A 20822-nucleotide genomic window follows, 5' to 3' on the forward strand; every position below is an offset into this window, starting at 1 on the left:
TCGCGTGTTAATGAATTTTTGTTAACCTAATATTTTTTGTTGAAAAGCTTTTCTTTGTTATTATACTTTGTTTATTATTATTCGTTTTTCAAGTCTGTTTGTTGTGATATATATATATGTTTTTGTTTTGTTTTATTGTTCGCAAGTCGGTTTGTTTGTAAGTTCGTCTGTTATTGAATTTTTGTTAAGCAAATTTTTTTTTATTGAAAATCTTAAGTTTGTTATTATTTTTTACTTATTATTATTTGCTGTCCAATTCTGTTTGTAGTGATATACAATACTTTGTTCGTATGTTTTTTTGTTTGTAAGTTTGTCGATCAATGAACTTTATAATATTTTTTTATATTTTTTGTACCAAAAAATTTTTTTTCATGTATTTTCTTCACGCATCCCTCCGAACCGTTCAACATTCCATAACAAGTGAGTTTAAGTGTATGTGTGTGTATTAGTGATTGTAAGGTGTAAGTATGCTATTTCGAAATATTTGACAATTTGTATATTTAAGTGCCCTTTTGTACGAAAGTAGTGCAATAAGCGCTTGGATAAATATGTTTTTAATTAAATAATTAATAAATATACACATACAACTGTAATATAAAAACAAATATATTTTTTTAAACTGGCTTTGCGCTCTATTCTGAAGTGCACATATTCATTTTGTAATTTTTTTTTTTTTTTTGTAAATTCCAAATATATACTTAAATTAAATTTACATCCATTGATTTACAACAATAAATTGAGTTCATTTTTAGATCGTTTCAATAAACGCTAATATTGTCTATATGAATAAAATTTTTTGGTTTTATTTTAAACAAAATTCTCTCTTTCATTGTGAATAAATTTTAATTAAAAATATATAGAGACTGTGACTTCGAAAATGTGTTTGCTTTATGTTTAGGACAAAATTAATTTTGTTTTGATTGTTATTTGCAAAAATTTGGTTTTGCTTTTTTCTTCTGTTTTTATGTATTTTTTTTTTAATCTCTAGGCAATATTTTAGCTATTTAAGTAGGTTTGTTTTGTCTTTGCAGGCAAGCGCATTTTGCGGGTAGTAAAACTTAATTTATTTATTTTGACGTTCGGGCTGCTTGAAATATTTTTTTAAATTATTTTTTTGTATGTTCTTTTTCTTGCTTTTTTTTAAACTGAGTTGATGAAGTGAGTGTGTTGTTATACAGCTTTTGCTGTTAGCGATGTTTCATTTATTGTTGTTGTAAATGTTATTCTCAACCCGTTTGCCGCCGCCTTACTGCATGGCAAACACTCCGGTCTGATGTACGGGACTGTCTTCTTGGAGCAGAGGAATGCCTAGAATTTTTTTAGAAAACGAAAACGTTAAAGTGTTGGATTGCTTTGATTTGGGTTCATTGAGTAACTAATTATATGAATATATTTAACTAGGAATATATAAATAAATACACACTATTGAACAAAATTAAATTTAAAAAATAAATTTTGTATACTACAGAGATGAAAACTTTTTAAAATTAAATACAAAGTTTATAACTTAGAATAATATAAAAAAATGTCAAATATTTATTAGCTCTAATAATATCTAAAGTTAGAAAGACTATGTATATATAAACGCTTTAAAAAATTTAATATTTTTGGTTTTTCTTGTTTACATAAGCTAATAGCCATCTTCACGAAAGCTATAAATCAAAATAATTTTTGCACTAGGAGACACGGCATGAGGTTTTTCTTCCCTGTCTCTTACTTCCCTATCTGTTTCACCAACTCTTTCTCTACTTGACTTGGGAAGGGTAAATGTAAGTTTGGAATATAGCAGAACTTTTCTACCGTAAAGTTGAGTGCAGGGTTATTGTTTTGTTTGTGGCGAAGCTGCCTAGCAGTGCAACCCCTATTAGTATTTTAAACTGACATATTACACTTAAAGAATATACATAATAGTTCCAAAAGTGAGCAAGACATTCTGGCATATTTAGGGTTATTAGGCGACATACTAAATACTGCATACTTTTAGGCTTATCCGATCAACTTCTAGAAATATAATATTTCGAGAGTTTTCAGTGAGGAGAGTTTTTTGGGGTTTTTACTTGATTTCATTTTAAAGCGTTTAAGGCAAATCTTGAATTCGTACGCCGTGACATTCGGAATTGGTTTCGGATTTTTTGCTTAAGCTAAAAGTATTTTTTTTTTCTCTAAACTTTAGACGTTTTTTCACTAAGACAATACAAGGCAAGTCATATTAAAAAAAACATTAAGGGCCGTTTTCTTATATAAACTTTTCATATTGCTCGCCTCGTAAACACAATTTTGTATCGTTTTTATCGACAAAACTGTCCTAAGCTTTCAAAGCTCTCCATTTATTTTATTAGCTAGACTAACACATAATAATATAAATATTGTTTAAAAAAAACAAAAAAAAAACACTCAAATATGGTGCCAATTTAGTATCTACAAATAACTTAAATATTTTATGTTGATTGCACCATAGTACAGAGGTTCGTGTCTCCGCTATTAAGCACGACTCGGTTTGTAACTAGTTATTTAACCATTCCAATAATTGCCGCTAGATGGGTCTAACTCTGCTTTGCGCGCCTAGCCTAGAGAGTTAAAAACAAGCATACATACAAGAGAAGCTAATATAAGCGGGTTAAAAATATAACTTTGTTTGTACAAGCCTAGTTACATGATGAATTGGCTATAGGTACTAATTATGTGTGATGATTTCAATATGATTTTCTGGTCAAATGCATTTGAATATAGAAATATTAAACCTTGAGCTAATAGGGATGCCTTTCCTATGAATAAATACCGCGTGCACTGCGATAGAATGCTCAGATTCCAAAAATTCAGCAAATCGGAGTATGACAAAAATCGGCATCCCTAATACGTACTATGAAAACAAATGTACTTTTTTTATTTGACGAAAGCTCAAAAGCTTTTTAGCTAGAACTACGCTATGTATGTAATGATATATTTATAAAATAATTTCTGACTAAAGAAGTTACTACTTAAACAAACGATTAAAAGCTCTCCTACAAATTTTAAATATATAACTTTTAATTAGTGAAAGCTTATACAAAAATAGAGCTTTATGATCTTTATTGATGCTAAACTATCATTCAAAGATTTTTCACTACAGTAATACTAACAGAAAATCTACTGTACGTTTTGTTAAATAGCGAAAGCTCTAGAGCTCGCTATAAATGGTCGAATTGGATATGTACATACATATGTACTATATATTGTACACTTATACGCCAACTACTATTTAACACAATTATGTACAATTTTCTTTCAGAACAACCTACACCACAAACGTTGACGTTTACGCACAATACAACAACAGCACAAATGTTCAAATATGCAAAAAAATAATTGAGCTTTCAGGTGGTTTCAATCCGCGTTGATGTAGTTGAAAGTATGCTAAAAGTGTAAAAATAAGCATTACATTTTTACATATCAAATACACAAATAATTAAATACGCATTAAATATGCATTAAATAAGAATGAGAACCAAAAACATATGACTTATGTAAGATTTTGCAAAAGTGTTTACCGTAATCCCTTTTTTTACTTAACTTTTTGAGCTTTAATAAAGCTCATACAAAATCAAGCAGCTTAAACAACATCGGGACTTTTAGATAGTTATTTTATCAATCAAGTTCATAACTTGGATAAGTATTTAGGATGCTTAGTGTCTGTTTCTTGAAGTATCAAGTCACTTTTTAAACCACTTTTTCAAAACAATCTCATAAAAGCATCAAGGATATACTATATTTCCAATTTCAAAGCTTTTCCTAGCTTTGCGGAACAAATTTGCAATCGGTTTTTCAAAGTTTAGACAAATTCAAATGGATTTCAGAAAAGTGCAAATGTTCTCAGGAAAGCTTACATTTATTTCAGAAAACATCAAAATATTGCGAAAATAGCAAGTAGCTTTCAGAAAAGCTCAAATGTATGACAGTTATTTCTAAAGTATTCCAGAAAAGCTTAAATAAAATTAAGGAAAGTGGATTAGTGGAAAGTGGTCAGAAAAGCTAAAATTTTATTCAAATTACTTTCCTGTATTTCGGCCTTTTAGTTAATGTATTCAAGATATGTCTGAGCTCTAGGCCAATATATACATATGTTAAATAAAAGACAACAAATGTGTTTTAAACAATATGTATACATTTGTCGAAGGGTTTATATTGTCGATATTTCAACTTCAATCAATATTGTTTAAAACACGTTTGATGTCTTTTATTTAAAATATGTATATATTGGCCTAGAGCTCAGACATACGTTGAATTTTATTCAAATGATATGGCAAATATTTCAGAAAATCCCAAAACAAAACTCAGAAAAGGCAAAAGGGATGCCATAAAGTCTCCAATTTATTTAAGAAAATGTCAAAAATAAATCAGGAAAACCAAAACAAAAATCATAATGGGACAAATTGGTTTTTAAAAAGCCCAAATGTATCTTTTTCGAAAACTTCAAAAATATTTCAGAAAAGCTCAAAGGAAATTCTGAAAAGGGCAAGATGGTTAGGTGTACTTATTTTGAAAAGTCGAAATGCAGAAAATGTGCTTCAGAGATGTTAAAATATTTATCAAAAAACATGAAACCTCTTTCGTCAAACACAAATAAAACTCATAAAGATGGTTATGTGTACTTATTTCGAAAAGTCGAAATGCAGAAAATGTGTTTCAGAAATGTTAAAATATTTATCAAAAAACATGAAACCTCTTTCGTCAAACACAAATAAAACTCATAATAGCGCAAAACAAGTAAATTTAAAGCATTTTAAAAATAAATTCAAATCGAACGCATAAAAGTTCAAATTTTTTTCGGAAACGCTTTAATATATGTATTTCAGAATGGTCAACCAAATTTACGAAATCTTGTGATTGGCTAAAACCGTGGCTAAAAAAATTAGCAGTAAAATTGTACGCAAATTTTATTAGTACTTCTCTTCTATTGTTTATTCTTAATTCTTAGAAAAAAGAAAAAAACTTTAGTTTAGTAAATCAACTTCGAAAACGTTTTCGAAAAAATTCGAAAATTGGAAAATGGTCTCAAAATCCTCTAAACAACTTTTTATTAGAACCTTTAGAAATTGTTTAGCATGAAATTTTGTAGCTCGGACAATATTAGGGTTTTGCGTTCATTTCGAAAAATATTCAGTTTAAAAATATGTTTTCAAATAAATTTTTAAATTTTTTAAAAATTGTCATGAAAATTTCAAAAGATTTATTTGAAATATTTTGAGCATGAAATTTACATTCACAAGAATAATTTACTATAAACAGTCTCAAAACAAATTTCCAAAAAATTTAAAAAATTTAGAATTTTTCGGACATCTCAGAAAACTGTTCAACACTTTTATTAAAAGCTTTTTCGTCTTCCATTTTTTTAACCCAATCAGTTTTTGGGACTTTCGTTGGTTAAAAAAAAAAAAAACAAAAAAATGTAAGGCGCGATAACCTCCGAACAGATTTTAGGCCGAGCTTCTCTTCCAATTTGCGTCGTGCTCCTTTTTTTAATTTTTCCTACAAACTGGCGGGACGGGACCTACTTGTTTTATGCCGACTCCGAACCGATGAGTTTTCACTCAGAGCTTTCCATGGCAGAAATACACTCGGAGTGCTTGCCAAACACTGCCGAGGGGCGACCCCGCTTAGACAATTTTTCTTCTAAATGAAAAACCTTAATTCTAAAACTTTGATGTTGCTTTTCCCGGGGTGTGAACCCAGGGCATTCGGTGTGATAGGCGGAGCACGCTACTATCACACCACGATGGCCGTCACAAGTAAGTTTCCGAAAAAATGTGAAAACTCAAAAAGTGTTCATGAAATTTCTGAATTTATATTCAGAGTTTTGGGACATTTTTTGAAGATGTCCAACTCATTTTAGTGTAACAGAGTATAAGTTTGAAGTCTCTTAAAAACGTGGAAGAAAATCTGAAACATTCTCCCGAAAATTTTTATTTAAAATCGTTGCAAATTATGAGAAATTGCAAACTTCGAATTTGTTTTGAAAGTTTCAAAAAGAAATAAATAAATACTTCTCCATTTTTCGAAAATTGTTTCGGTATTGGTTCTTTAAATAATTCATTCAAATTTTTCGATAAAAGATCCTAAAATCCTGCGATTGCAGTAATAGTTATGTCGAAGCAAACCAATTTAAAAACGTTTGGAAAAAATTCCGAAATTCGATAAGTGCTTAAAAATGATTTATTTAAAATTATCAACATTTTTTGAGTATTCAGTTTTGTAGCCCACATAATTTTTTTAAGTGCAAGTCTCACAAAATTTCCAGTGATTTTCGCAAAAATTTAATATCTTATATTCTATTTTGAATTTTAAAATTTTTTTGTATGCATTTTAATAGCAAATAAATTATAGGCCAAGATAGAACAGTGTGGGAGTCTCTCAAATATTAATTTCATATTTGTAAAAGTTTTTGCTGAAGGGTGCTTTAGGTTTTTTCGTTAAGAAAAGCGCATAATTTTGCTTTTTAAATAAAAAGTTGGCAAAATTCAATGAACATTTTGAAATACTTAGTTGGACTTGATTGGATTACAAAGCCGCATACTCAAAAAATTTTGAAAATTCAAAACAAAGAGTTTTTAAAAACATCGAATTTTTTCGAAAAAGTTTTTGAAAACTTTCTGCTTTGAAATTACTATTGCTGTAAACCTAGAATTTTGAGAAATTTTTTTAAGAAAAACTTAATTGAATTATTTAACGTATATTGTGTAAACAGAATCGAAAAAGAATTGGCAAATCATTTATAATTTTCAAACCAATTTCGAAAAGTTTTGAAAAGTTAAATTTTATGCACTTTTAAAAGACTTCAAACTTCTAATTTGGCACATTAAAATCAATTGAGTTATAAAACTGCATACTCAAAAATTTTCCCCAAGATCCTCAACACGAATTTGAAAGCTTCACAATGATTTCTAAAAGCTTCTTAAATATTCACATTTTTTCGAAAAGCTTTTTGGAGCAGATAATAATCTAATTTTTTTGCATATTCAGAAGTTCTAAATACAAATTTTGAAATTTTATGAGAATTTTTAAACACTTCTAGAATTTTAGACAACGTTTTTGAGATGGTTTGCACAGTTCTAGTTACAGAGTTCATTGGAATGTTTTTAAAAATTAAAGAAAATTAAACAAACAAGAAAATAACTGATAAAATTTCGCGGACATTTTTGCTGCTATTATCATGTTTGCAACTGTATACCATTTTTACAGCCCCGTGCTGTTTACAAGCCACTAATAAACTTGATAAAATTTATCTGTTTGATTAGCTTAGTTTTTCATAGCTTGGACATATATACATAAGTATTGTGAATCAAAAAAAAGGTGTAAATCTTACGTGACGGATCTCATAGTGCCATTACATCGTCGCCTCCCCCTCCACCAGTATCACCCAACTTGGTCTGTGAGCCAGCGGCATTTTTCGCCAGTACCGACTCGGTATCCACACAACCTTTGAAACGCATTTTCGCATCATCACCCACATACACAGTTTTCTGACACAGCAACAAAACTGAACACGAAACCACAAACAATACAGATGGCACCACTGATGCAATAACAAATTGGCGATAAGTCACCTCTAAATCAAAACGTGCAACAACAATTTCCTTCTTTGATGGCGAATAGAAGCAGGGAAAACGTGCGCGTGCATTATGATCACTGCCATCACGTCCAAAATCCTTCAAGAACTCTTTACATTCATCCATCAAAGTATTAACGCAACCTTCTAAATTGATCATAAGTTTCGATTCATTTGATATGGTTAAATCGAAATCGGGTGGTGCTATTTCTGGTGTTGGCACCGACACAGAAATATGTAAATGACTTAAATAAGTAAAATTCGTTAAATCTGTAAGCATATTATGCTCGAGTGTTGAACCATTTATACAATCGACGGCTTCCACACGATCGGAAGTATATTTTATGATAAAACATGAAGCCATCACCACATTATCCGCCGATTCATTCCATACCTCCTCTCCTGTTTCGGCATTTATAGCATTTTGACATTGTGACAAATATACTTTATCACCACTCAATACAACAACATTTTTATTACGTGTCGGTATATCAACGCAACGACGATCACAATTATATGGTGTACGTATTTTACGACACGTACCACGAATACACGAATACAAACCATGTATATCCATACAATTAATTTTGCCACGTCTACCCGAACACTTCACTGGATTATCACTATTTCGAAAAACACATTCAAATGCATCTGTGATATTGAGACATTGTCCTTCGGTGCAATTGAAGGTGCCAGTCAAATTTTTACACTCATCATTTATGCAACGCGCTTTATCGGCGCGATCTTGATCTATGCCATAGCAAGTTTTATTTGCAGAATTCGTACAATTTTGAAATGTTAGATTTGTGCCATTTGCACGTAAATTAACATAAATTTGTATGCATGCACCTGAAGTTTTACTCAGACACCATTCACCGCATGAGCCCCATTCGCAATTGTCTTTATTGATCGCGCGTGTTGTGGTACACATGACGGGTGTTGGATCGATGCCCGATTTGAAGGCACGCGTTGATGGCATATAAATGGCCACCGTAAGATAAACCAACGCCACAGAGCTGAGTACGAGCGTCATTTGGCAGACGCAGATTGTGCCACAAATGCGTGTATCCTGTGGTGGGACGACCAAATCCTCTTCGGCTACCTTTTTCTTTCCCATTGTGGTGGTTGTTGTTGTTGTGATATGCCTTTAGCGGTGTGCAGTGTGAGTTTATGTGATGTTCTTTTATGCGCGCTGTATGCTTGGCAGTTGTAGCAGTAATTTTGTTGTAGTTTTTAACTTGGTAGATATTTTTTTCGGTAGCTTTTTTTTAAATTTTTTTTAATATTGTTAGTTTTTTTGAGCAGTTTCAAAATTTTGTAATTTGTAAGTTTATGCTTTTTGTTATATTTTAATTTTGTTAGTATCTCAAATTATTCCATCCCTTTTGTTGTTTTCTAACACTGTATACCGAAGAAAGACTTGTTTAGGGAACGAAAAAGCACACACACACCCACTGCCAACGTTTTTCTCAGTTGTTATTTTCACGCTGTAAAAGAATCTTACTAAGTCTAAGCCATGGAATAACTTTGTTCCAATTTCTTAAAATTTTACTATTCCAGAGAAATATTTTACTATAATGAACCCTTCTTCCGTTGTTCTACGCGTTTTTCAAATCTTCATCAGGGAGCCTGGCTAATCTAAATGTATCAAAATGAATATTTTTATGTTGTTGTTGTAGCATTGCTTCGCCCCATCCAAAAGGTGCGATCACTTACAAATTGTCATCAGTAGCGCCAACGGGATTCTGAGAAAGTTTGCTGTTTCAACAAGGTTGGACCAAAGATATGAGGGTGTTAGAAGCGTTGGTCCAACATTGCAATTGAAAAAAAAGTTGGTGTCATGTGCCACGTTATAGCAGGACATACATGGATCTTCCGGGGTTGATTGTGGATAAGTAAGAGTTTAACCTATTACAGTATCCATATCGAAGTTGAGCTAGAGTGACGTACGGCTCCCTTTTGAGGTTGCTTTCCTCAACTGTGAGCTCATCGTATTTGTCTTTGAGAAGGGAGCTCATTGGACAATTTTTGGCATAGTAATTTAATGATTTTTGTTAGATGTTAAACAGATGTCTGTTGGGATGCCAAGATTTCTGAGTATTCAACAGAAACTGTTTTTTCAGCATTTCATTTCTCTTCCTATGGGGAATATTCGCACATCACTGTGTAGACGATGCTCTGAAGCATAGGAAGACATCCTGTGTCAGTTCTGAGCGCGACGTTTTGACGGGCCCACAGTTTCCTCCAGTGTGTTTCTTTTAGGCCCGACGATCATATAGGAGACGCGTAGCATACAAACGGTCGGTCAATAGCTATATAAGTGGCTATGAGCGTTTCCTTGTTGTACGAACACGGATGAAACCCTAATTTCACTAAAATGATAAATATGAATCTGCCAAACTTTTTATAAAAAAATAGTAGTGAAACATTGATCTAATGAGTACGTATGGTCACTAGCCATACGTACGCCATTCAAGGGATTTCCCATTTCAGAGCTTTTGTGATTTAAAAAAAATGGAGTTCGATCACGGATCGTATAACACGAGACGGGCCCTGCCCTTATAGAAACGTAAGTTACTGCACCGACTTTGATGAACAATTTTGTACGAGGTCAAGGGAATTCGAGAATGATGTAGATTCAAAATATGGGCCGTTTTCTTTCTTTTCTTTCCAGGAAATAGACCAGCGGCATCTAAAAAAAACATATGTACATATATGGTACGATTTGCTTTAAAATTGATATGGGGGTTCCTTCTTGAATAGCTTATTATGCGGGAAACCTCTTTCTGGGAAGTGGAACAGGTATCGACCAATTTCAAAAAATAGAATCAAAGGGTAATTTGATTTTTATAATACTTATCTTTCTGGAAAGTAAATCAGGGCCAACCTGTTCTAAAAAATCGTATGTATGTTGCAATTTTCTTTAAACTTAACACAGTGAAAGCGTTTTGTTTAGGTTAATATTTCAGACACTTTCTCTCATGGGAAGTGCACCAAAGTCGACCTACTCAAGATAATATTTTTAATGATTCTATTTGCATTCAGGAAGTGAGTAAAGTTGGGCCTTTTTTACAAAAAAGTGTTCGTAGTTGAGGTGGAGAATATGAAGACAGAGACGGAAAGCTAAAGGGAAAGGAACATCGATAGCAATGAGTAGACTGCGGATGTTTATGCAATATAATATGTAAAGAATATGCAAAATATATGCAGTTTATATGTAAGTTGTATGCAAGTTAAAAAATAATCATTCACAACATATTAATATTATAAATTAGAAAGTTTGTTTAGAAGTCCAGACGTTTGTATGTCCAGACGTTTGTCTTTGTGACTCAAAACCTTAAGAACGGCTGAACGGATTTGGATAAAATTTGGCACACATATAGCCCCGTAGGCATCATTTCGGGACTATTTCGGGGTCATTTGGGGGCCCTTCCGGTATAATTTTTAGATGGTTTTCAGGATCCGTCCGAGAACCGTCGGAATCAGTTCGTGATCATTTGGGGACCCTTCCGGGATAATTTCTGGATGGTTTTCGGGATACCGTCAAGGCCATTTCGGGATCTTTTGGGGACCCTTCCGGGATAATTTCTGCATGGTTTACGAGACTATTCTGGGATCATTTCTGGATAGTTTTCGGGACTATTTCTCCTTGTGGACAAGGCCGCGGGTAAAGGCTAGTTAAGAATAATCTGTGAATAAATTGCATTTAATCAGTCTATGAAATTTAAGATTTTATTACACAAAATAAATAAATTTAGTTGTAGTTGAGACCAATTGCGATACGGCAGTGTGACGCTTATCTGTTAAAATAAGCTTATATGCTGAAAAAGAACGCTCAAGATGAAACCGGAGCATATTTAAAGTTGCTCCAGAAGTGGCCGGGACTTTGAATATCGGTTTCCAATATATTGTTGCCACCCGAAATCATTGTGGATAAAACAAGTGTCATATCTTATCCGTCAACTGCCTGACAGGACGTTCAATATTTAAAATGGCGGCGCATAGGGCCGGCTATCTTCAGCGAGGTATAGAAAGAGATACGGAATGAGAAAGCGATAGTCAATTAAAAATCAGGTGATCCATTCTATTTGTAATTTTGACGTCAATGCAGATGTTATCCCACTTGTCTTATCCACAATGCACGAAATGTTTAGAACATTAAGAAGTACTGAATGGCAAATTAATAAATAATAATTGAGCCAACTCGAATGATATTTCATAGAATGCTTCTTTAAATAAAAAATGTAATTTTGCAAAGTCTTACTAATTTAAGCAAGATATAAGCAAATATGCAATTTATGTGCAGATAAGCAAGTAATATGCAATATGCATGATATGCACAAATAAATGTGCGGATTTGGAATTCTCTATTAACAACATACATTTTGCTCCTTGGAACTATAACTCTATCTTTTTTCATTAAAAATATGCAATTGCATAAACATCCGCGATGTAGTAATGAGAAAGGCATATGGACCTGGGACGAGGAAAGGAATAGGCATGGAGAGAGAAGTTCAGAAGAAGAAAAAAGGGAGAGGGAGAAAAGAGGCAGAATGGGAGGTTCAGGGCAATTGGACGATATAAGGAAAAGAAATAAAGAGAGCCGGAAGAAAAACGGAAGAGCAATGTTAGTGGCCAGTAAAAGGAGAAAGGATTGTAGTAGAGTTATGAATAAGTAAAATAAATTTTTCAAATAGAGACTGATGTATAAAATTAGTTTAGCTGCGGAAGAAACGTGCCGGAAAATAGCCAGTTAGCACATTTGCAAAAGCTGCTAACTCCAGTGGTCACACTTTGAAAAGAAGATGACTTCTGCAAATATTGGCAAAAGAAAAGTCTCAGTAAAATTGATATCAAAATATCACTATAAGTTCATGTTTTGTGCTCATGCCCTGCGCTTGCCAGGCTAAACTTTCAGATATAAGGAGTGATACAACTGTCAGATCTAGAAGCAGCAGATGGCATAGTTCCTAGAAAGCTTCTAGAAGCTCGCCAGAGAGCGGAGTTATTTTATAACATAAGTCCTGGTTTTCAATGGGATTTTTCAGTTTGGTCGTTACAAAAAACTTTTGTTCCGTACCGTGAATAAGTGTATGTGAAGTCCCCATGAAACGGCCAGCTCAACCTAGCCTAAAGGAACGATACCGAACTTATTAACAAATACTCGCAAAAAGATATAAAAAAGCTCATGAAAACTATCCGGAAAAAATGCAAGATATTCTGAAAATAGTCCCGCAAGGATATCGATATAATCCCGAAATTACTTCGAAATTGTCCCGATGTAGCTCCGAAACGATCTTTAAAACAGCTCCACAATAGTCTAGAAGTGATCCGAAACGTTCTTGAAATTATTCTGAACTTTCACAATAAGGTTCTGAAGTATTATCGAAATCAATTCCGATACTATTCCACAGAGACCAACGTGATTCGGAAATAGTCCCGAATTTCGAAATAGTCTGGTGATAGTCGCGAAATGATTTTGAAAACAATCCGGAATCTCCGAATTTTCTAGAAAACAATTCTGCCTCAAGAGTCTATTCTAATAACATCTAAATAAAGGCTTGCTCGTTCCCTTTTGATTCTTTACTGAAATTCCTTGCCTACGTCTAGGCGCGTAGGCGTTTAAATTAAGAAGTATAAGTTGAAAGGGCAAAACGAGTGTATATGCGTTTTGTTATTGTTGTTAGTTTTCATCACTGCTCTCGTTTTTACTTCCACTAATTTTATTGTTTTTAGTTTATTTTTTTATTTTGAATGCGTTTTTGTCCTTCCGTTTGCTTTTTCGCTGATTTAAATTTTTATTAATGCGTATTTTTATTACTTTTGAATAGACAACGATTTCTCTTTCAAACGCATGCAACTGCGCGCAAAAAAATAGCAGCACAAAATTCTAAAAAAATTTTGTGGTTACTCATTTTTCAATCTCATTGCAGAAAAACTTTAATGAATTTTACAACAACAAAAATTTCAATACCGTGTTCGAAAAAAATTTAAAATTAGAAAAGTTTTGAGTATGTAGTTTTGTAGTGAGTGCAATTAATTTGGTACGTATTTGAAAGTTTTTAACATAAAAGTACGGTTTCATACAATTCAGCAAAACTATTAGAAATAAGTTTTCTAAAATTCTAGAAAAAAGGATTTGAAGAACTCGAGAAGTTTTTCAAAAACTTTTGTGAACTTTTATTAATATTGATTTTGTTATACAATTAAATATAGTATTATGCAAAGTGTTTACTAAAATTAAACTTAAAAAGTTCTTTAAAGAATTCCAAACTTTAAAATTGTTTCCAAAAAATCAACTCTTTATACAATTTCACTTCTTATTAAAAAGTTTAAAAATAAAATTTCGGAAATTTTCAGGAGACTTTTGGAACCTCCGGAATTTTCGAAAATGTTACTAAAACTTTAAATAAAAGCCTGGAAGTTTTCATGAAAATTTTTAAAACTTTCTCAAATCATAGAATATTTTCGAAAACGTTTCATTTAAGTATTTTGCATAAAAAATTCTAAAAATATACATGTTCATTCCTAAAATTTTATTATAATAAATCCTAGTCGAATCTCCGAATTTTTTCGAGAAAATTCTGGAAAGCGGTTTGTATACTTTTTATAATAAAATAGTATCAAGTTTTAGAAAAATTCTCCTACAATTTTAAATAAAAAGCTGTGAATTTCCGTGAGGGTTTTTAAACATTTTTCCAATTTTATTTTCCTAAAATTGTTAATTAGATATTTAAACATTTATGCAGACTGCGGGTTCGAATCGAGCTCAAGGCCTAACAATAATTTTTTATCATTATTATTGTTATGATAAATTTTTCTTAATTGAAAAAATTTTTAAATTAGAATAGAAGAAAGAAAAAATTTTAGACAACTGCCAAAGCTCGTTGTATAGATCCATTTCGGGAACTGCTAAATTCCTTCATCGGCAACGTTTAGGCGCCGCTGCTATAACCATTCAGCTATCACAGCGGTTTTTTGTTTGTCTTCATTAATCCTACTTCTATTCTGTTTCGTGCCAATTGATATTCACAACACTGCGACATCTGTTGCAGAATGGCTGTGAAAATTGGACTTGTTTGTTGGCAATGCCGCCATAGTGTCATAATTTATTGACACTTTTTTTTTTCCCCGTGCTCTGGGATGTATTAACAATTTTTGTTGTTATATCGGCCTACTGATTTTAAGATCGCGGGTTCGAATCGAGCTCAAGGCCTAACAATAATTTTTTATCATTATTATTGTTATGATAAATTTTTCTTAATTGAAAAAATTTTTAAATTAGAATAGAAGAAAGAAAAAATTTTAGACAACTGCCAAAGCTCGTTGTATAGATCCATTTCGGGAACTGCTAAATTCCTTCATCGGCAACGTTTAGGCGCCGCTGCTATAACCATTCAGCTATCACAGCGGTTTTTTGTTTGTCTTCATTAATCCTACTTCTATTCTGTTTCGTGCCAATTGATATTCACAACACTGCGACATCTGTTGCAGAATGGCTGTGAAAATTGGACTTGTTTGTTGGCAATGCCGCCATAGTGTCATAATTTATTGACACTTTTTTTCCCCGTGCTCTGGGATGTATTAACAATTTTTGTTGTTATATCGGCCTACTGATTTTAAGATCGCGGGTTCGAATCGAGCTCAAGGCCTAACAATAATTTTTTATCATTATTATTGTTATGATAAATTTTTCTTAATTGAAAAAATTTTTAAATTAGAATAGAAGAAAGAAAAAATTTTAGACAACTGCCAAAGCTCGTTGTATAGATCCATTTCGGGAACTGCTAAATTCCTTCATCGGCAACGTTTGTTAATACATCCCAGAGCACGGGGAAAAAAAGTGTCAATAAATTATGACACTATGGCGGCATTGCCAACAAACAAGTCCAATTTTCACAGCCATTCTGCAACAGATGTCGCAGTGTTGTGAATATCAATTGGCACGAAACAGAATAGAAGTAGGATTAATGAAGACAAACAAAAAACCGCTGTGATAGCTGAATGGTTATAGCAGCGGCGCCTAAACGTTGCCGATGAAGGAATTTAGCAGTTCCCGAAATGGATCTATACAACGAGCTTTGGCAGTTGTCTAAAATTTTTTCTTTCTTCTATTCTAATTTAAAAATTTTTTCAATTAAGAAAAATTTATCATAACAATAATAATGATAAAAAATTATTGTTAGGCCTTGAGCTCGATTCGAACCCGCGATCTTAAAATCAGTAGGCCGATATAACAACAAAAATTATTTATGCAGACTTTTAATAACAAAAGTTCATGAAATTGGTTTACATAGTTTTCGTTAAACAAATTTTCGAAAATTCTGAATAAAAACTTAAACATTTTCTTGAATATTTTTAAAAACATCTCAAATTTTAGAAATGATTCGAAAACTTTATCTAAATTAGTAATCACAATTAATTCTGATTAAAAACTTGAAAATTTTCTTGAATATTTTTAAAAACATCTCAAATTTTAGAAATGATTCGAAAACTTTATCTAAATTAGTAATCACAATTAATTCTGAATAAAAACTTGAAAATTTTCTTGAATATTTTTAAAAACATTTCAATTTTTATAAATGTTTCGAAAACTTTTTCTAAATTAGTAATCACAATTAACGTTATAGAATTCATTGAATTTCGCATAAAGTTTCCTAAATTTCTAAAGAAAAATTTGAAAATGTTCCTGAACATTTTGGAAACTTTCTCGAATTTACGTATTTTTTTCAAAACCGCCCCACATTTTTTTCCTATATACCTCGTTCATTCTCATTCTCTAAGATTAATAAATCCTGCTAGAGATCTTTTAAATTGTTTGCAAAAGGTTTTCTAAAATTCTATATTTCCAAAAGCTTCTCGAATAGTGTTCGATTTCTATTTTAATTTCAATTGTTAACGAGTAATTTAAAATTTGTTTTCGAATTTTCGAAGTTGGTTTACATATATTACGTTACACAATTTAGAAAAGTATTTTGTAAAAACTTTCTTAAAACTATAAAAAAAAGAAAACTTTTATGAAGTTCTTAAAACTTCTTAAACTTTTCGCTATTTAGAATTTTTTCGAAAACTGTTTGCTCAAATTCTGAAAAAAACATGTTGAAAATCGATTTTTTTCGAAAATCTTTTCAAAAACGGTTTATAAAGTTTTAGTCACACAAAAAATTAAAAACGTTTCTGCAATTAACAAACCAAATTAAAAAAAAAAACAACTAAAAGTGTTTATTTAATTTGTTGCTATTTTTGCGCTCGCAACTGTACACCCATACTTCATTATAATGTAACATATGGCAGACAAACGCACTTGTTTCGCTTTGAATACAACAAAAATACCCACGCTTCAATTTTGCTATTTAATTATGTTTTTTTTTATTTTATCATATTTTTTTTTATTTTTTCTTATTTTAATGATTAATTTCGATAAGAACTTTTTTGAAATTATTTTACCACTTTCATTCACCATTTATCTCACAATATCAATATATATTACTTGCATTTTATTTTTCACTTTAAACCATGGCCATTTTCACTTGATCACGAAATAGATTTGCAATATTGATTTTTCTCATAACTGGCGTTTGGGTGGTGGCGGCGCTGACGTTTAATCTGTAAATTTCGTGCAAACCCAATTTTCGTTGTCTCCGCTTTAATCAATTTTAAATTGAGCATTAATAATTAATTTGCACATATTTGCTTAGGAATTTCGGATTCAATTTTTCAACTTCGAAGTGCAACACTCTCACTTTGCAGAGGAACAATTTTAAGATTTTAAAAATCTTTGAACTTTAACTTTCGTATATGTTCAATATGATCACACTAAATCTCATTACTTTTGCCATTCATAAATAGAGCTGCTGAACTGGTCAATAATTTCACCTCTCTTACATTAAGTTTATTGATTTCATCCATTAAACTTCGTTTTCTAGTTTCTCAATTAAAATTCCTAGCGAAATATTTTAAAATTTTTTTGCCAGTCAAATTTTCTAATTCGTCCTCATATTTTGCACCGTTCCGACCACGGGCAATATGCTTATGTTGTGTGTATTGTTAAAGGCCAAAACTTTAACCTAGTAATTTTTTAATGTGCCTATTTGCACATATTCGAAAATGATGAATACTTACTATGAAAAATTCGAGTAAAGCTGAGATTGCTGAGAAATGTATATGCAAAACTCATATACCACACATATGTTTAAGTAAATCTTGTTGTACATTAGTGTTTTTAATGCATGTGTGTGTGTTTTTGAAAATGTCTCGAAAGCTGTACGCTCGCAGTAAACATGCAGCACGCGCATGCCTCTCTCTGTATAGCGATGGAACGAAACAGAAATTTGTGAGGGCAAATGTGCTCTATTTTTGTTTTTTGAAGTCCTTGTCGGCTAATTCATCCTTCGTTCTGACATTTGGCAAAGGGGCAAGTGTTGCCAGTACAGAAAATTTCTATATGCCGAAAATCGTACCAGATTAGTACTACTCCCACACCCACTTTCACTACCCCTCCTTCTCTAACTTACACTCACACTCTCACCTCCCCTACCTATCCAACTCCCAGGTACACTCCCACTCCCACACTCGTTCCTACTCTTACTGGCAAGCGACTTGAGGGTTTTGTTGCAGCTTTGTATTTTCGATACAATTTCGATGGCATACGCCTTGAAGGTGAGAGTGTGACCGAATGTACCCCTAAGATCGTTTGATGACTGACAATCGGTAGCACAACACCATTGACGTGAACGTCCAACATTCCACGTCACAAAACAGAGCGGCTGTGGATTTTTGGTCGGCTAGGTTCAGATAATTTGCAGTACATCTTTTTATACAAAGGGGAGATGGTGCATCGTCTACATTTTGCAGTAGAGTGCCGTGGTTGACTGTTCAAAAGCAAGCGAAACGATGCATCATTTTTACGCAAACTTTTAAATATAAAGAAGCTTTTGGCATTGACAAATGTTGTTGCACCTGGTGCCGCAATACCTTACTTACAGTTCACTTCAAACGCTTCTGAGTTTTTATACAGACGACTCTTTGTCATTGTCTGCTCTAATATTATTTATTACAATATTGTAACGAATTTACTGCAAATCCTCTTATTTGCAATCTTCTACTATCGTTCGAATCACTAAACTGTTGAATAAACAACTACAATATTTAATAATGCAAAATGGCCTTTATTCAAGTACTTTCAAAAATAACACAGCTACTACTCGACAGATGGAACGCTTAAATCAAACTGAATTATTGCGCCTCGACTGTTGTTGCCTTTTATACTCTCTGATTTCCTCGATCGCATCTTCTAGGCGCTTCCATTTCCAGAATCTACTAGTTGGCCATCAGCTATCAAATTTCTCAGCTGTAACTACAATTGCACGATTTTAGAGCTTCTCTCGTTGCATACTTTCGGGAGTTTCTCAGATATATGCATGTGGTTGTGCGTTGCTTCTCAGATGCGTGTACGTACATATGTGTAGACATAATGATTGATTCGTTTATGTAGATACAAGTGAGTGTCTGCTTTATTGTTGTTGTGACTTCATTTACTTAGCATCAGACTAGGGATGTGAGTATCACTTAGTGTCACTCATATTCGGCACAATATGGTTCAGAGGAGGCAACTATGGATGTATCAAAAGATCAAGAATACGAGAAAAAAGTTTTCCGCAACCAGCTGAATGTATCAAAGAAATTTAAAAATTATGTGGCTTTCCTATAGCCACCACCCTTTGATAGCGGAGGATGGAAAGAAGATGCCCTTACTTAGCTAAGAACTATTCATTGGTGTTTTCAAATGCATTCAGTTACCACTCACAAGAAAAATCTGATGAAATAATGAAAATTGTGACCCAAAAAGTCACCCACATCAACCGGAGTAAGTTCTTATCTGCATACACCTCCTTGTAATATAATTAAAGAAATTCCAATTACATTTCCCATTCTTCTCGAAAGTACTGGGAAAGGAAATACAATTGCGCAAAGTATTTTTTTATACTCAGCTGAGAAGAGCTCACAGGGTATATTAATTTTGTTTCCATAACGGTAATCCGTAACGGCATATACTAATCGAGATAGATATAGACTTCTATATATCAAAATGATCTGGCGAAAAAAGAAATTCATCTAGCCATGTCCGTCCGTCCGTCCGTCTGTCCGTTAACACGATAACTTGAGTAAATTTTGAGGTATCTTGATGAAATTTGGTACGTAGATTCCTGGGCACTCATCCCAGATCGCTATATAAAATGAACGAAATCGGACTATAACCACACCCACTTTTTCGATATCGAAAATTTCGAAAAACAGAAAAAGTGCGATAATTCATTACCAAAGACGGATAAAGCGATGAAACTCGGTAGGTGGGTTTACCTTATGACCCAGAATAGAAAATAAGTAAAGCTTTGAACAATGGGCGTGGCACCGCCCACTTTTAAAAGAAGGTAATTTAAAAGTTTTGCAAGCTGTAATTTGGCAGTCGTTGAAGATATCATGATGAAATTTGGCAGGAACATTACTCCTCTAACTATATGTGTGTTAAATAAATTCGAGCAAAATCGTATGACGAACACGCACACTTTAAAAAAAAAATTTTTTAAGTAAAATTTTAACAAAAAATTTAATATCTTTACAGTATATACTATGTAAATTGTGTCAACATTTAACGCCAGTAATGATATGGTGCAACAAAATACAAAAATAAAAGAAAATTTCAAAATGGGCGTGGTTCCGCCCTTTTTCATTTAATTGGTCTAGAATACCTTTAATGCCATAAGTCGAACAAAAATTTACCAATCCTTGTGAAATTTGGTGGGGGCATGAATTCTTTGGCGATAACTGTTTTCTGTGAAAATGGGCGAAATCGGTGGTAGCCACGCCCAGTTTTTATACACAGTCGACCGCCTGCCCTTCCGCTCGGCCGTTGATACGATAACTTGAACAAAAATCGATATATCTTTACTAAACTTAGTTTTTATACTTATCTGAACTCGTTTTATCTTGGTATAAAAAATGGCCGAATTCCGACTATGACCACGCCCACTTTTTCGATATCGATAATTACGAAACATGAAAAAAATGGCATAATTCTATACCAAATGTGAAAAAAGGGATGAAACATGGTGACTGGATTGGTTTTTTGACGCAAAATTCAATTTTAGAAAACACTTTGTAAAATGGGTGGGACACCTACTATATTAAGTAGAAGAAAATGAAAAAGTTCTGCAGTGCGAAATCAAAAGCGCTTGGAATC

The 20822-nt window shown here is 32.6% G+C and overlaps 1 protein-coding gene across 12 annotated transcripts; it reads right to left on the reverse strand.

Annotated features, from left to right (window-relative positions):
• Nucleotides 1-1167: 1167 nt before the first annotated feature.
• On the reverse strand, nucleotides 1168-17668 carry Teh3 (tipE homolog 3). 12 transcript variants are annotated; one of them, XR_010953731.1, is made up of 4 exons: nucleotides 16887-17020; nucleotides 7340-8983; nucleotides 3279-3393; nucleotides 1283-1308 (listed from the first exon to the last, which is right to left on the reverse strand). XR_010953731.1 is itself a non-coding variant. In XM_067789505.1 (3 exons), the coding sequence occupies exon 2, from the start codon at nucleotides 8697-8699 to the stop codon at nucleotides 7350-7352; it is 1350 nt and encodes a 449-aa protein (XP_067645606.1). In that variant the 5' UTR covers nucleotides 8700-8983; nucleotides 17650-17668; the 3' UTR covers nucleotides 1168-1308; nucleotides 7340-7349. The 12 variants fall into 12 exon arrangements, 11 of the variants coding, with proteins under 11 accessions (XP_067645606.1, XP_067645603.1, XP_067645607.1 ...); XM_067789505.1 differs by lacking the exons at nucleotides 3279-3393; nucleotides 16887-17020 and adding an exon at nucleotides 17650-17668 and having other exon boundaries at nucleotides 1168-1308; XM_067789502.1 differs by lacking the exons at nucleotides 3279-3393; nucleotides 16887-17020 and adding an exon at nucleotides 17468-17594 and having other exon boundaries at nucleotides 1168-1308.
• Between the last annotated feature and the right edge of the window lie 3154 nt (nucleotides 17669-20822).

Source organism: Eurosta solidaginis, chromosome 5, assembly GCF_040869045.1.
Source record: "Eurosta solidaginis isolate ZX-2024a chromosome 5, ASM4086904v1, whole genome shotgun sequence".
Taxonomy (NCBI): domain Eukaryota; kingdom Metazoa; phylum Arthropoda; class Insecta; order Diptera; family Tephritidae; genus Eurosta; species Eurosta solidaginis.